Source organism: Theobroma cacao, chromosome 8 (assembly GCF_000208745.1).
Source record: "Theobroma cacao cultivar B97-61/B2 chromosome 8, Criollo_cocoa_genome_V2, whole genome shotgun sequence".
Classification (NCBI taxonomy): Eukaryota; Viridiplantae; Streptophyta; class Magnoliopsida; order Malvales; family Malvaceae; genus Theobroma; species Theobroma cacao.
In genome coordinates, this window is record NC_030857.1 from 8980702 (window position 1) to 8998443 (window position 17742).

General features: G+C 32.2%; 1 protein-coding gene across 4 annotated transcripts; it reads left to right on the forward strand.

The window, feature by feature from the left end:
* On the forward strand, window positions 5720-13697 carry LOC18592772. Of its 4 annotated transcripts, XM_018125377.1 has the most exons (13): window positions 5720-5982; window positions 6061-6202; window positions 6274-6339; window positions 6449-6523; window positions 6776-6873; window positions 7096-7303; window positions 7407-7504; window positions 7778-8021; window positions 8434-8550; window positions 9030-9278; window positions 9385-9446; window positions 9940-10057; window positions 13397-13697. In XM_018125377.1, exons 1-13 carry the CDS (start codon window positions 5875-5877, stop codon window positions 13420-13422), a joined length of 1611 nt encoding a protein of 536 aa, XP_017980866.1. In that variant the 5' UTR covers window positions 5720-5874; the 3' UTR covers window positions 13423-13697. The 4 variants fall into 4 exon arrangements, with proteins under 4 accessions (XP_017980866.1, XP_007019709.2, XP_017980868.1 ...); XM_007019647.2 differs by lacking the exon at window positions 13397-13697 and having other exon boundaries at window positions 9940-10317; XM_018125379.1 differs by lacking the exons at window positions 9385-9446; window positions 13397-13697 and having other exon boundaries at window positions 9940-10021.

The window sequence follows — 17742 nt, forward strand, 5'->3', positions numbered from 1 at the left end:
TTTGTACAAACGGTGAGTAAACTTATTATTATTGTAAATTATCTAGAGTTTATTTTTAAATGCTCTTTATGTATTTTATGAAATGAAAACGAGATTAAAACGGGATTTTTGATGTTTTACAAATAACTGTGACAAATAAAGATATATTGGGTTGATTATGAAATTGAGTAATTGGAGGCTGTTAACTGTCTTGAAAATTATATATTTTCCTATGAATGGCTTATGAGATATGAGTATATGTGGCTATATTTTGTAAGTGTATTGAAAAATTTATGTAAGCTGTTTTTACTATGCAAGCTGGATAAATAAATAAAAGCCACGTTATACTGTCGAAATTTTATTAAAATTGGTGTGTTGGTCACTGTAGTGACGGGTTTTCGTGAACTACCTATTAGAGGGGCACGGTAAACCCGGTTATATAGTTACTCTGGTTGTAGAGGCGATGAGGGTAACTCCTAGGGTAGTATTAGAGCTCACTTCACATCGAACCCCCACTTGAATGTGTAACTCGGCCAATGCCAAGGAATGACTTGTTTTAAAAATAAAAATGTGTTTCACATGTAAATGTTATAACAACCTTGGTAGACTCGGTTAGATGCCTCGGCCAAGGTATCCCCGAGGATTAGTTTTGGCTTGAGCCTTGTTTTTAATAAAAGACGAAAGTCTTAACAACTGTTTTGGTAAATTACAAATATTTTATGATTTAAGAAATAAATTGAAAACATTATGAAATGGTTCGTAATTTGTTGTTTAAACTTGCCTCCATTTTACTCGCCTTTAGATACTTATGATAATATCTGTTTACTCATTGGGATTGCAAAATCTCACCCACCTCATTTCCAAACATTTCAGGTCTGTGGTAGCTTGCAGATACCCTATTTTGTCAAGGATTCCAATTGACATCTCTACCACACAGACAGTAGGCTTCTAGCACCAACACTGGGTGTATTTTGGGCCACTTGTCATTGTAACCATTATTGTACATTATAACTTAGTAAATTTTTGTATGTATGAATTTATTTTACTTACACATTACAAAAGATTTCTTACACGTGTTTCTATAAATATTGTTTTGTATAAAATACTATATTTTAATCAATATTTTGAATAGTGATATTTGTCTATAAATCCTTTAAAAAAAATTTCTTTGGATTTATTTGAGTCAAAAATGACCGGTAATTGTTTTAAATGGAATGTTTAACAACGATTGCTCACAGAAAAGGAAAGATACTAATATGTAAGCCTTGCGAGGTTCCGGTTGGTATTTTGGGTAATGAGTGTCAATCGGGACGTCGAGGTGGTTGTCATGGACCCGAGGGTGGTTCCGGGTCGTGACATACCACCTATCAACAATGTGTTCTATGTAGGATTTCATTGTTGAATTATATAAGCATAATATTCTTTTATTATGACTTGCTTCTTTTTTTATTGTTGCTTCACAAGGTAATCGACAAAACTAATATCTAGCATATATTGATCCTCCTCATAAGGATATAACAGAGGATACTACACTGCCATAAAAGAGGGATAAAGCTCACTTATTCGTTTAACACCATTAGTTTTATGCTCAACAATAATATTACGATGGCTATCTGATTATCCTATATCCCCAACTATCAATGCAGCAACTGCTGACATAGTAGGAATTGCAAAAGTTCTATCACAAACATTGCGAGATCCAATTAATTTTAGCTGAACAAAGGAATTATCCGATTCTCTAAACCTGTCTCTTGCTGTTCTAAACATTTTAACTTTTTCGTTAGTTTTATCAAGCATTTTAATTAAACTTTTTACTATAGATCTATTGATGATGTTATTGGAATGTACATGTCTAAAAATATACATTTTATTTGAAACCTCATTTCAGTATCATATATATAAAGTTGTGCAGATTTTGGTCTGTAGCTTAATGTTGGAAGGAAATAACCAATCCAATGATGGTTTTGTCCATTTATTTTAAAGCTATACGAACCTAGAATACTATTTACATTATTATCTATCCTACCTCCTATGGATGTAAACTGAAACATAGAATTGTAAATGTTAATATTTTCTCTAAAATGACAACTCAAGTACTTTCTTGCATAATTTAATAAAGAGTTTAAAAAATCAGATGCACGTCTAAACAAAGGTAATTGAACCGTACCTTGTTGACAACATGATGTAAATGTACAAAAATGTGTAGTATGAGTTGTATGAACTCTTTCTTCATACCACATCATAGCAACACAAAAAAGACAAATACAATTTGATCCTCCGAAGCTAAAGACTGTTGTACCTTCCTATTGTCGTAAAAGAGAACAATAAACTACTAATCACAAAAATTGTAGAACTAATTGCGCTAACTTAAATTAGTTAAAATTTAAAGGTCACTTACTTGTATGTCCATTATTCCTGAACTCATTTGACATTTTAATGTGACTTTGAAGCTATTCAATGTTAGAATTAATAATTTTACGACTACCTTTTTATTTTGCAAATAAACAAAAAACATAAATTGGTAAATACCAACAATACTAAACATTCCTTTAACAACTATCAAACAATTGTCTATGTTAAGCTAGTTATACAAATATTTGTACATATACCTTGAATGTTATTCATGCCTCGATACCACTGGTTGAAGCAAAGTCCACCGCAAATTGATGATCCATAATAGGCACATCATACGGACTTTCAAAATCAGAATTGCATCTTTTTAAAGTTTTTACTGACAGATTATGTACAATTGGAACATCATATAAATTTTTAAAATAAAAATATTATGTTCAGTTGACATACTCACAATTGATTGAACTTTGAATGTTCAAAGTTCAATAGTTTCACAGTTAACACTGACAATAACATTCCTATCTATTACTACAGAAGAATAACCCATAGTACATGGCAATTTTAAATGATCTAAAAGAGGAACATCATAAAGCTCATCAGAAAAAAATCACTATAATTTGAATGATTAGCAGTTTGTATTTATCTTATTCTTTTCCTCGTACCTCCATTTGACATTGCATTTGTACAATATACACAATACACAAATTAAACTTACAAAACTTATATATTAATGTAATATCCCCTACCCTCAATAGTTGACTTTCAAGTACCAAAAGAGAAAAGTATTCTTACTATCTAAGTTCAAAATAAATATTTTTCAAGAAACCAAAAATAAACCATAAGCATTTTAACAATTTATTGTGCATACTTGTCTATACAAACAAAATACACAAAGGAAAAGTATACGAATAAAATTTCTATCAAAGCAACAAAGCAATGAGAATATAATGAAATAACCTAAAAGACAAAAGTATAAAAAAATAGGAAGTTATTTGTAAACATTGCAAACTCATAGGCAAACAGATTTATCAATTTCAAACTATTGAAAACCTCAAGTATATAATTCAATAACTTGAATGACCAAATCTGAGCTTAGAGACAATCAAACAATTTGAAACCAAATTGAATTAAAAATGAAGAACATAATACTAAAATTAAAGAAACTGAAATAAATATAAAGAACATAATAGTATAACCAAACAAAAAAATTTGAATTGAAATAGAAGATTTCATTACTTTCTTAATATGGCTAAAAAGAGAATAGAAAAGCAAAATGATAACAAAACATTGCAACATTAAACCCTAAACCATAAGAAAACAAAAAACACGAAATTAAATAATGATAAAATAAAAGGAAAATAAAAAGCTATTATGAGGAGAAAATATCATCGAATAAACTAATCAACAAAGAGAACTTATAAGAGAAAAGAAAGAATAACAAAATCTTACAACACATATTAAAATTTGCAACATTAAACTCTATACCATACCTTAAACCACAGAAAACAAAAAAACAAAAAAAAAATAACAATGATAATAAACTAATCAAGAAAGAGACCTTAAAACAAAGAAGAAAGAAAACCCTAAACCATGCTTTTTAACTTTTCCAAAATGAAATAGGAGAAATCAATCATAAAGCAATGACGACAAGCATCACTTAATAGACTCTTCCAAAAGAGGTATAGAAAGGACCAGTTATCATGCAATGAACCGAAGTAACTGGTTAATAGAGCTCCTCAGAAGACAAAGTGAAATTAGTAGACAAATCACTGACATTTTCTTTTACACTTATATGCGCAAAATGACATCGTTTTGAAACAATAAGCAAACCCTAAAACCATTAATCCCACAACTAACTCTACCGACAAAAAATCAAGATTAGCCACCAACAAAAAACGACCACCTCAATTGAATCTTAAAACAAAACCCTAAACCCATCAAAAGAAAAACCGCCTCATCCCTACAGCTTTCACAACCAAAAACCTATCTAGCAAATGTGATAACCCATCACCCTCAATCATCCTTTCTTCTTCTTTCTCCCCACCAATTTTGTCCAACAAAAACTCGAACCCCTCCCTCGATAAATAAACAGCACCCATAATACCACACTTTTTCCCATTCAACCCCAAAAGCCACCCTTTAAGCAGTGAACCCTAAAGCCCTTCATTCCTCCATCCTCGTCCCTTTTCCTTATTTCTTCCATTTAATCAAAGCACTCAATAACCAAAACTATAAAAAAAAATGTTACGACAAAGAAACCGAAATAGAGAAAATAAAATAGATATCTAAACTTACCAAAACCCTACCTAAACAAGCCAAATGGTAAGGTTAAAAACAACGTCGATTTGAGCAACCCAACAAGAAAAGGGGAAAAAGCTCATAAGCTTGCAAAACAACATTATTTTGCAAAATGGGGAGAAAAAAATGATGTAGCCCTCCAATTGAATGACACTTGTCATTCAATTAAAAGTCCAATCAAGGGCAATTAATGTCATTTGATTGGAGGCCCAATTAAGGGCAATTGGAATCGTAGCTTGCTGAGCTACTTTTATATATATAGTATAGATATTTTTCTAAGTCCAATGAGAAACTTTTATATATATAGTATAGATATTTTTCAAAGTCCAATGAGAATGAAAATTATGAACTAGTAATGTGTCACAAGCTGACATTTAAGCTCAACCCGTGTGGCCTTAAACTTTGAAAATAAAGTTTAAGTAAGTTTATAAATCATGGCCCACATTCTCAACCCAAAAAACATGTTTGATAGATGATGGAAAACTCGTGTTTATATTTCCAAGACCCACCCCATTTCTTATTGATGTGGGATCAATAATATTCAACCTTACCCAATTATGTAGAGGAGAAAGATTCTTACATTAGTCCGAGTCTACCTCGACCCTTGTACTTCTCATGGAGCCCATATCAGTGAAGATTCAGGTTTACTCTGATACCACTTGTCATGGGATAAGAACTTAAACCCAACCCCGTGTGATTTTTTAAGTTGGGAACATGGGCCCGTGCATTATAGGTTTACTTAAAACTCTATTTCAGAGCTTAAGACCACACAGGGTTAGGTTTAAGTTCTAACGTGTGACATAATACATGGATTGTATGTGACAATAAAAATTATTTATTTATAAAATTTATAAGAAATATAGTATAATAAAAAGTTTGATCAATAACGTTTCTAATAAAAATGATCTCATTTATAATTTTTTAACTAAAGATATTAGTTACAATATGTTGATGAAAATTATTACAAATAGGGGATTAATAAAGTTTCTTAATTAAATTAAATTAAAAAAGATGACACAACGGCAAGGGCAAGGGCAAAGGCAAGGCAGTTGAATTAATCTTTAAATTTAGTTACAATTTTTTTTGTTGTGAAGATGCGTAATAATTATTGTTATTGGATTAAAAAAAGGAAGACAAGAAGTGCAAGCGAAAGTGAAGAGTGGAATTTGAATTCCGCCAGGTCGGCGCCAATAATTCGAAGAAAAAGAAAAGGAAGAAGTTGATTGAAATTGGGCATTCTGGAGAATGGAAGAAGAGAAGAAGAGATGGAGCGTGACTTACACCAAGCACATCAAACAGAAGCGGAAAGTTTATCAAGACGGTTTCCTAGATCTTCACATTTCAACCAGCAAGGTTCGATTTTATGAGCAACGAATGAAAACACTAATCAATCTCTCGATTCGTTTCTAATAATTTGGGGAATGGGTGCAGCTGATGCTTTACGATGACTCCGAGAAGCTTCTGGAGTGCAGGATGCTGAGAAAAGATGAAGTTGTTAGCCCTGCCCAAACACTCTCTTTCTCTGCCTATCATGTGGACGTTGGCCTCCTCCACGGATCTCATTTTAGTTCTGGTACCACCTTCTTTCAATTGAATTGTTTCATATTTTCACTGAGAATTCTCACTGCGATTCTTTTGCTTCAGATGCTGGAATAAATAGCAACAAAGCAAGGCCAATCGATCTCAGCCCATCGCAAAAAATAATCAGAGGTTAGTTTTATTACTTGGTAAAATGTTTTCTATTACGATACTATTAATAATGTGATAGGCTGTAGCTGTAGCTGTGGCTGTAGCTGTTGTAACTTTGCTTACATTTCAGAGTTCAAGAAGACTGAACTACGGAAATATGGAGCTCCACAAACTAGTCCAACTACAATGAAAACTAGTGTGACAGGTCAGTTGATGACAATTTTCTTAAAATTATTGCTCATGCACTTGGATTTAGAACTAGATGGAGCATTTTGTGAATGTGTGATTGCTTTGCTATGCCTGTGCTCACCCTTGCTACAGATCATTCAGTTGTCATATTGCCACCAATAATCCACCCTGTTCCATGGTTTCTATAGGATCAATTTGCATTTGTCTCAGTGGAAGTTATAATTTGTTGTTTCTTCAGCAGGTTGATGTGTTCTCCTTTCTAATTTAGAATGGCAGGTCCTGTACACTACACAGCTAACTCAAAAATCAAAGAGGTATCATGATGGTTTCTTACGAGTCTCAGTTTGTGGATCTCTTGGGAGGCAGGTTAATAACAGAAGCTTCTATTTATATGATCTTCCTTAAAGTGCTGATTGTTTAGATATATTAACCCTCTCGAAATCTCTAGATTCCTTTTACTATTACTATCTTTCTATATTCAGCAACACCGTTAGAGTTAGAGATCAATTCCCAAGTGATATTTTGTTGATAGAGGTTCTGTAGAAGCAAAGTTCATGTTTACAGCACCTGGTTTTACATTCCTTTCAGGTCGTGTTGTTTGATGAACACAGAAAACTCTTAGAAAGCAGCTTTCTCAAGAGAGATGTAGTAATAAGATCTGGAGAATCAATACCTTTAGATGCTCATTTGGTTGAGATTTGTGAATGCAAAGGAAATGATAGCAGTAATGATGCGAAACTAGGAATAAGGCATGAGCAGAAGCAACAATCTGAAAGTGATGGAGCTTTTGGAAAAGGTTGGTGAGTCTAAACATTGCAAGTTTCTTGATGATTATATTATTTTCTAGCTTTTTTTCCACTCTCCTCCTTCTTCAGAGAAACGTGTCTTTTTCAATTTAGAATGGCAGGTCATGTACACTACACAAGTTACTCAAAAAGCCAAGAAGTACCATGATGGTTTCTTACAACTCACAAATTCTGGAACCCTGCAGAGGCAGGTCTATATTCACAATCTTCATGGCTTTTTTCTCCTTACAATCAGACTGATCTTCTTTGTCAGTTTTGAGAAATAAATTAGTCCATAAGTCTTTTTCCTTTCTTTGCTTTTCTATTAGCGGCTATTTGAATTTTTTTTTTGGGTCACCTTCTTCATAAGCTTGTTCCCAGTCTTGTAAAGTGATATAATTTGCTGATAGTTTAGTTCGATTCCATTTTTTCTCATCATAAATTATGGTTGATGCTCAGACTTCCTTCTTGGGTCTTTAATTCAGATTATGTTATATGATGGAAGCAAGAAACTAATAAGTAGCAGATTCCTCAAGAAAGACGAAGTAATACAATCCGGTGAATCAATAGCATTTGATGCTCATTTGGTTGAGATTGGAGAACCTGAAGGAAACTATCAAGGCCTTATGGACTCAGATGTCCGTGTAAGCAATTCCAATATTGCTGGAAAAACAGGGCTGATGCACAGAGTGCAGAATTGTCTTAAAACCAATAAATCCTTTTTGAAAGGTTAGCTGGTGCCAGTTCTGATGACTTAAGTTGCATTTCTTATATGTCACTTTATTGAATTCTTTTCTTTGTATGTGTTGATTTTTGAAGGTAATTTTTGCCTTCCATGTAATCCCGAGTCTTACCATTGTTATGTACGTAACACTCTCGAGAAAACTTTTGAGTTGATATAGCTTGTATATCTATTTTTTTCCTTTTATGGACCATGGTGTCTTAACTAAACACTTTCATTGTTCTTTATTCTCTTTCTTCTTTTCATATAGGATGTCTTATTTTTTAGTTCTAAGTTTTGAAGTTTTACTCTTTATCTTACTTTGTCTTATGTTTACAAGTATTTTTTTGTTGTAAGTTTGTAGTTCTATTTATGGGTCCTGGTATTCCTGTCTGAAAATGTTATGTCATCAATATGTAGGACAACCTCAAAAAAGTGCTTGTGCAAGGGGATATGCAGATCCAAGTTATAGCAGCTCAAACATTGATGAGACAAAATTAAGTGAGAATGTATCTGCAAACAAGCCTTTACGTGATGGTAAATGCATTCTCACTTTGATTTGATCATCATATGTAACAAAACTAACAAATATAAAGAATTTTCTTTTCTCTTATACCTATTTTTCTTCCATTCTGTAAAATGACATCATACATCTCTTCCCATAATTATTCATATAAGATGTAAAAACTTGACAGCATAGATATTCTCTCACCAGGCCCAGGACTTGACTGGTCTTAATGCAAGTTATTGGTATATTTCTTCTGCTATGCAACACACCTGAGAATAAATTAAGGAATTTGGTACATGGTGCCTATATGGTACATACTGCTCGTATATAAACTTTTACAATAACTTAGATGCTTGCTAGGGTAAAAACAAAAGTTGGAAACTGGAAAAAAAAAAGAAGAAGTCAAATTGGGGTCTCATTGAAGGCCAATTCTTGAGGCAATCCATGATTCTGATTAACACTGCTGCCTTGATGTCATAAGCAACAATCATATGTTTTACCTCTGCAGCTATTCAAATCCTGTCCATCCTCCAAAAACCTATTATGCAAGACAGCATTGCCACGGTGTCTATGGATAGGAACATCATGAATCCAGTTCCTAAGGAGCCTCAGAGTTCAGATTCTACTAGAAATATTCCTGAATGTAGTCAACCACAAAGGGTACCAATAGCAAATCATGGATCAAGTGAAAAACTGGATAAGAGGGAGTCAACTGAATGCATAAACATCCAAAAGTTCCCTCATCTCTATCCCAAAGGTAAGTTTAAATGCAATTATGTGCAATTGCAACTTTCTTTGCTTCTGGATTTTTCTAAATTACGTTTCTCTAGCTGTAACTTCCTGACTGGGGTTGGATTCTCTAGCAAAATCCAGTTGTAGTGGCAGTAAATCCCCCAAGAACAGTGAAGTTGGAAACACACATGAGGTTTGGGCTGTTTTTCTCTTATTCCTGTATTGCATCCTCAATTTTATTTTTTATTGCATGTACTATTTAACCCCAGCTAATTAATCCTGTATAATCAGTAAAAGCTTTATGGAGGCTTTGTGTTCTTTCTTTCCAATAGAAAGCCTTAGGATAGTTGAATGATTTCAGGTTCATTTGTATGCTGCTGCCACCAATAAAAGGATAGAAAACAAATCAGAAATGGAGGTGGTTATATTCAGCCACTGAGTGGCATGAGTTCTTAAACCAAACTTTAAGCACACAAATTCTCCATTTGGATAGGCATTTACATGGCATATTGTGGTGAGATGGTTAACCATATGAATACTCATAGGAGCTATTTTGGGCTTGCCTATCCTATGATCAAACTTGATGTGCTGTGCAATTGTTTCTTTAACCTTTTTTTTCGTCCTTAAGAAAAACCATTTCTTACAACTGATTTGGGAGCTCTTATAATGTGCAATGTTTCATGCAGACTGACTCAGACAATTTGGAATCAGCTGTTGGTTGCTCAAGTCCAATTATCCATACTTGTCAGGAGACAGTTGATATAACGAAGAATTCTGTTGAAGTCAAGATTTCAAGGGAAGCAGGTAAGTGCCCAAGTTTTAAACTTGGATTTGACTGAAGAGTGTTATATGAGGTTATTCTTGATAGAGTGCAGCACGAAGACAAATGAAATGCAGTAACGAAACTTGTTCACGGCCATTAATGTAGAGAGAAACATTAATTTTGAAATTGGTGCCTTGCATGTCTTTTTTGTGTACTTTTTTCATTTATCTGAATAGGAAGAATCTGCTACAAAGTATACACTATAGTAGATATTATTGTATGAAAATATCTTCCTTGAGTCCTCGGCTTTCTTAGTTGGGATTGTCACTTGATTTTATAATCGAAACCCAAAACTAGTGATGAAAAATTTAAGGGTTATAAATTTTCAAACAAAAAACTATTTTAAGGGTTATAAGTTTTGTGATCACTAGAAAACATGGTCATAAGATATGGGTGTGAAAGAAAGAAAGAATTATAGCTCTCTATTGCGTTATTTACTTTTTATCAGCTCATTTAAGGCTACGCACCTCTCTTTTACTTGATGCAAACAATCATTGAATTATGAAGATTTCAATGTCTTATGTTTGCCATGCGTTCATTTTAAAAAATATTAGTATAAGACATGATTACATTATAGAATTGATAATAGAAGGCATAATGTGTAGAGCACATTGTGAAATTTATAATGGTAATGTAGACATATTAGTTTAAGACATGACATGATTATATTAGAAAATGGTTAAAATATCCACTAAGTCTCTTTACTCATGTATTTTATTTAATTTAGTTTTTATACTTAAAATCGAAGCAATTTAGTTTTTTGATTTAACGAATTACTTTAATTTAGTTCCTCTCTTTAATGATATTCACTTTTTCGTTAAAAGAGATGACATAGGTGTTGACGTGATGCTGAAATGGCACACTTTGATGATGTGGCACCAACATGATCATGTGGCATCGATGTGATGTGACAATGTTGGTCCCAAAAAGTGTGCTAGAGAGGGGTGAATAGTATTTTTTGAATGTCACTAGAAATTGGTTCGTAGTTACGAGCTTGTAAAGGGAGTTGATGAGAAGAGTCTAAAGGTTGTTAGATGAGTAACAAAGAGATGAAGTAGAGTAGACAATGCTTAACAGTTTATAATGGTTCGGTTTCTTTGGCTTACATTTACTACTTTGATATTTTAATCAAGGATTTTTAAATTGACTTACTAAAATTGGTGAAATTCTCAAGTTTTCATCAAGCTTTTACAATGATTTTTCACAAACCCAGCAACAACTTTTAATAATGTTTTTTCACGAGATCAACCAAAATCCAAAATTAACATTTTTTAGGCTAAGTTAGAACTTAGAATAACAACCAAGCTATCTCAAACTTGATCAACCTTTTAGAGTGCCTCGTACATTTTAAGTAATCAAGAAATACAAATATAAAGATGTATTTATGATCACTAAGCTGATCTAAATGGTACAAGATGAGGTGCTAATCTCTATTATAAAGATTGGAGTGAAATACAAGATGAAGTGAGAGGATTTTTGCTATTATTGGTTCCTTTTTGTTCTTGGTAGCATCTAATTTTCTTCTTAGCCATTGGAGATGTTTTTTACACTTGAAAAATCAGCTCTGATGGATGTTGACAGCTTCATATCTTTAGTAACAAGTTAAAATCCTTTCTAGTCGTAAGTTTGTATTCAGACATTCAAATTCAAATTTTTTTACAGTGAGCTTTTAGCTAGCTAACCATACTTCTTAGTTAGTTAAGTCTTCTTTGTCTTGTAGCCTGCTTTACTCTGTTAATCGATTAAAAAAGATTTTAACCGATTAAGAGCTTATTGTTTTTGGAGCGGCCAACTTTACCAATTTTTCTTTGTTTAATTGATTTTTCTCTTATCTTGGTAATGCTGATCTTCCTTTACTCTTAAACAGCCATGGGATATGTTAGTCACCGAGATTTCTTAAATTATTCTTCACAAATTTGATTCTCTTTCTTTTAGATTTTGACTTTTGGATTTTAGTTGACTAACTTTTTTGGTTAACCGATTAAGAGATTTCTGTTTGTAACTCATTTTGTGACCTTTTATTCTGATGAGTTTTGATGTTTGCTTTCAAGTGATTATTTTATTAAGTGACATACATTTTTATCCTACACACTCAAGTAGTATAGTCGAACATTAATAAATGAAAATGTTTTGTTATCATCAAAAACTTATAGAGTCAATAATTTTCTTATTTTTTTGATGATGACAAAACATCTCTTGATTTATAGCATAATGTCTTTACGTTTCTTTATATTGCATATGATGAGGAATTGCTCCCCTCGAGTGTGTGCTCCTCCTTAATGTGTGCATGATATTTCAAGTTATTTTTGTTTTCCAACTCAGTAGGGCAGTTAATTTTTATCTGTTTCTTAGTGCAAATAGTAAGTACTAATTCAGTACTATGAGACATTTAACAAAATACATTCATGAGTTAACATACAAACTTGCATAATTGTTAGTAATAAGTGACAAGATATCATCAAGCATTTAGTAGATATCTCTTAACAAAATAACAAGATGTCATCAATAGATCATCATTAACAGATCATATCCATACTAAATCAAAATGTCATTAACAAGCCAACTATAATAACACAAAGATAACTAAACATCAGTGCTAATAACAAAATAACAGAATGTCATCAACAATTAAGCTCTAGTAGAGTCTGATTCTTAAATCATTATATTGTTACTTCTACTCTCTCTTTTCTTTTGTCATTAATAAAAGAAGGTGTCTTATGAAAAAGTTGATTTAAGAGGAGTTAGAGGAAAGGGTGGATTCATAGTGTTGAAGTGAACATTGATGGGTTTAAGAGATAATAAGGGTGATGATTTAGTTTATGAGGAATCAGAGGAGGAGAGTCTGAGACTTGGAGAGATTTTTGGTTAGAAGATTTAATTGAGGATCTAGCTTTGGTAGTCAACTTGGAGGACATTCTTCTTTTGAGGACCTTAGTTTTTGTTGCCATTGTTTTCTTTATTTTTCTAATAGGTTTGACTAGAGCTCGTGCAGATGCAGTTCCTTTCCCTTTTCTTTTGTCAGTAGGCTTACGTATGCTTGTAGTGTCAACTAAGCTAGGTGAAGTTTTTCCAGGTGCAGGTTTCTGTGCTTTGCTTTTTGCTGCTTCTTTCTCAACTTTTTCTTCTCTTACCATTTGATAAAACATATCCATAATTAAGATTTCCTCAGAATTTGTCGAAAATTTCTTAGTTTTCTCTGCTTCATCATGTTGTTGAAGATTGAAATTGTTGATGATGTCATCAAGAGAACCAATCACTTCTGTATCATCATTGTCTTCTTACTCCAAGTTCAAGAACATGTTGTTTCTTTGTTGTGGCAGGTTCAATTTCAGCACTTTCAGTTTGAGTTGCAAGATTCTTAGCAGTGTATCTTTTTGGTTAGGACTTTGAGCTGTTGGAGTGCTTTCGGATGCAGGACCATATGGTGTTTTTCTTTTCTCTTTCATAATAGTGGCCAGGCTTTGTAGTTGTTTTTCAATTTTCAAAATCCTGATTGACTAATCATTTAGCTTACCATCTATCCTCATTAATAAATTGAAGATCATTTTATCAAAAATTGGAAGGGAGGCTATCTTGGTTTGATCAGAGGGAGGATTCTCTTCTTGGGGTTTTTTTTGGAATCTTAATAAAATTTTCTCTTTCAAGTTTATATCCCATTTTTCATAGAATTCCTAAATAAATGGCTTAGTCGTTGCTTTTGACCTTGTCCATTTGATATCTTGCACTTCAAATTCCTTTCTTTCTTACCAAGGAGGTACTGATGTTCTCGTAAGGCAGATTGATCTTATCTACACAACAAGTTTTTCTCATACTCTCAATCATAAACCTTTCAAGATTGAAGGGAGTTGCATTAAATGCAAGTTCCATCAACCACATGTTTTGAAGATTTACATAGCTAAAACTACTGCTTTGTCCATGAATTGTTGATGTAATAAAATAATGTAAAATCTTAGCTTGAGGGTTTTTGATGAAGCTTGCGTAGCTCCTGAAGGAGTACCTTTCCCTTTTTCTAGTAATAATTTTCCATAGGGATAAAGGATCATATTTTCCTACAACTTCATATTCTCGCATATCATATTCAATTTTCAACAAATTCCTCAAATCAGTATCAATGACTATGAATTCCTTTCCATTCAGAAACACATTAATACCATTATCAACAAAATCTTCCGGATCATCAAGCTCTATTTTATCCAAGGTAATGCCAGAATAAAATTCTTTGACTAGATTAGGACTATATGTTTTATTCTCAAAAACACTTAATTTCTTTAATTTGAGTTCCTCAAAATGTTCAAACAAACTTTTTAGATTTCAAAAACTTCATCAAGACTGTCCCAATCGATGAATTTGTCATAAGATATGGGAGCATTTTCAACTTTCTTAAATCTTTCCTCATGAATCTTATATCTAAACTTTGAGGATGCAGAGTTACCTTTTTTGTTGGAGTTTCTCCTTTTAGCATCTTTCTTTGACCCCAATGGTTTCTCTTTCTATTTCTTTTTCATCTTTTTAGCCATTGGTTCTGAGTTGTTCTTTTTCCTTTTCTTTTGAGTCCTAGGTGATGGATTCTCCTCAATAGGACTTTTCCTTTGTTTCTTTTTTAGAGCATCACTTGGTAAGGAGGATTTGGCCATTGTTCTCGGTTGTTTTTGACTTAGGGTTTGAAGTGATGTTTGAAGAGTTTGAGAGGAGGAATTTGGGTTTTGAAGAGACAGATTTAGGAAAAGAGAATATGAATGGGAGATGGGAAGTTATGAAAGTTATTAATTTCCTCCTTTAAATAGAGTTTGATTTCTGTTTTTTTGAAATTCAAAATTTCAACCCCTGATTAATTTTTTTACTATTTCAGTTTCAGAGTTAGATAGTTTTTTTCCATTTTTGAGTTTCTTAATTGATTACGTCTTACATTTAACCAATTAAGTCAAGCACTTTGAATATACTGATCAACACAGAATGTGTTAATCGATTATATGGTTTTCTTAACCGATTAAGTCTTTACTGACTTGTTTGATTTATTTAAAATATGCAAAGGGTAACTCAATCAGTATATGCCTTTAGTTTAAGAGATACTTCTAACAAATCACTTAACTTGTGTAAGGTGAACTCAAAAGATTTATCTAAAGCTTATTTACATTAAGCATCCTCAGTTATCTTCTAATTTTGGAAAATCATTCTTCATTTAAGGGTTTTGTGAAAATATCAGACAATTGATGCACAATATCAACAAATTCAATCTTAATGTCTCTTCTAAGCACATGATTTTTAATAAAGTGATGTCGAATTTCAATGTGTTTGGTTCTAGATTACTGAACTAGATTTTTAAAGATGTTCATAGCACTTGTGTTATCACAAAATATGTATATATAATGCATGATTACTCCAAAATCCTTTAACTGTTGTCTAATCCATGTAATTTGCGCACAACAACTTCCTAAGGATATGTATTCAGTTTCAACTGTTTATAGTGCAACAAAGTTTTGCTTTTTACATGACTAAGATACAAACATATTTCCAAGGAATTGACAAGTGCTATTAGTGTTTTTTCCTATTTGTTTTACTTCTCGCAAAATCAACATCAGAGTATCCAATGAGATTAAAATATGATTATCTTGGATACCATAATCCTAAACTTTGTGTGTCCAAGAAGTACCTAAAGATTCTTTTCATAGCAGCCAAATGTGATTCCTTGGGATGTGATTGAAATCATGCATACAAGCATACACTGAACAGTATGTCAAGTCTATTGGTAGTTAAGTAGAGTAAAGAGTTGATCATACCTCTATGGAGCTTTTGATCAACACTTTTTCCTTTCTCATCTTTATCAAGCTTGATGGAGGGACTCATTGGTGTGCCAATTGACTTCAGCTTCATCGCATCAAACTTTTTTAAGATTTCTTTTGTGTATCTTTCTTGAGTGATGAAGATGTCATCTTCACCTTATTTGATTTGAAGACCAAGAAAAATTTTTAGTTCACTTATCATGCTCATTTCAAGCTCACATTGCATTTCTTTAGCAAAGTTCTTACACAAAACTTCATCAGTAGCACCAAATACAATATCATCCTCATAAATTTGAACTATGATTAAATCATTCAAGCATTTCTTCATAAATAGGATTGTATCAATATTTCCTCTAATGTAACCTTTTTCAACCATAAATTTTGGAAGTCTTTCATACCAAGCTCTTGGAGCTTGTTTTAGTCCATATAAGGCCTTATGTAATTTATAAACATAATTAGGCTTTTCAAAATCTTCAAAACCAAGGAGTTGTTTGATATAAACTTTTTCTTGAATGAAGTCATTTAAAAATGCACTGTTCACATCCATTTGAAATACTTTGAAATTCGTGAAACATGCAAATGTAAGTAATAATCTTATGGCCTTTAACTTGGCAATAAGAGTAAAGGTTTCATTATAATCAATATCTTTTTTCTGATTATATCATTGAGCAATTAGCCTAGCTTTGTTTCTTATTACATTACCTTGTTTATCTACCTTATTTCTAAACACCAATTTGTACCAATAATTGGGTGATTGGATGGTCATAGGATCAATGTCCAGACTCTATTTTTTTCAAATGTCAAGCTTTTCTTGCATTGCCAACATCCAGATTTCTTCTTTTTTTGCTTCTTTGAAATTTTTAAGCTCAACTTGAGAAATGAAGGCCAAGTACTCACATGTTTCTTTAACTCTTCTTCTTGTCCTAACTCCTTTTGAAAGATCACCAATGATTTGCTCTTGTGGGTGGTCTTGACATATTTCCAACTTTTTGGAATATCATTGGGTTGGTTTTCAATTCTTTGCAGATCTTCTAAAGGTGGAACTTTTGCTTCTCTTTCATATGAGTTTTCTTCACTATTTTTCTTATTCTCCAAGATCATTTCTTCCATTTGTTTTTCAATGTCTTTTGCATCATCATCATTAGCAATTGCTTGCTTTTGCACAGTATTAGTTTCATCAAAAACTACATGAATAGATTTTTCAATTATTAAAGTTTTTTTGTTAAAAATTTTATATGCTTTTGAACTTAATGCATATCTTAGAAAGATTGCCTCATCACTTTTAGCATCAAAATTTTCAAGAGTGTGTTTTTCATTATTTAAAACAAACATTTGCTACCAAAACTTCTAAAATGAGAAATATTTGGTTTTCTACCTTTGTATAATTCATAAGGAGTTTTGGATATAATAGCCCTTATTGAAACTTTGCTGAGAATGTAGGCTGCTGTATTGACAACTTCTATCTAAAAATAATTTGTGCATATTTGGCCTAGCTTTTTTTTAGTTTATTTACCTCTTAAAAGCAAAAATCAGGCCAAACAAAATATTTTGAGAAGCTCTTAAAAAAAATAGTTTTTTTTTAAGAACAAAATTTTTAAAAAAAGATCTTCAAAAAAAGCTCCAGGGATGAGCTTTTTCTTCTCTTTTTTTAAAAATACATTAAATTTCAGAAAATATCTCTCTCTATTAATCTCCATCACCTCTCATTCTACAAATTACCATTCTTCAACGTAAATCAGATTTCCCTCTTCTCTATCTCTCTCTATAAAAACTAATAAAAAAACAAAAGACCCAACAACAGAATATCAAAATCTAAAATTTTTTTGTTCTTACAAAGATTAAGAGAAAAAAAAAATCTAAAATTCAAAATTGCATTTAAATACTAT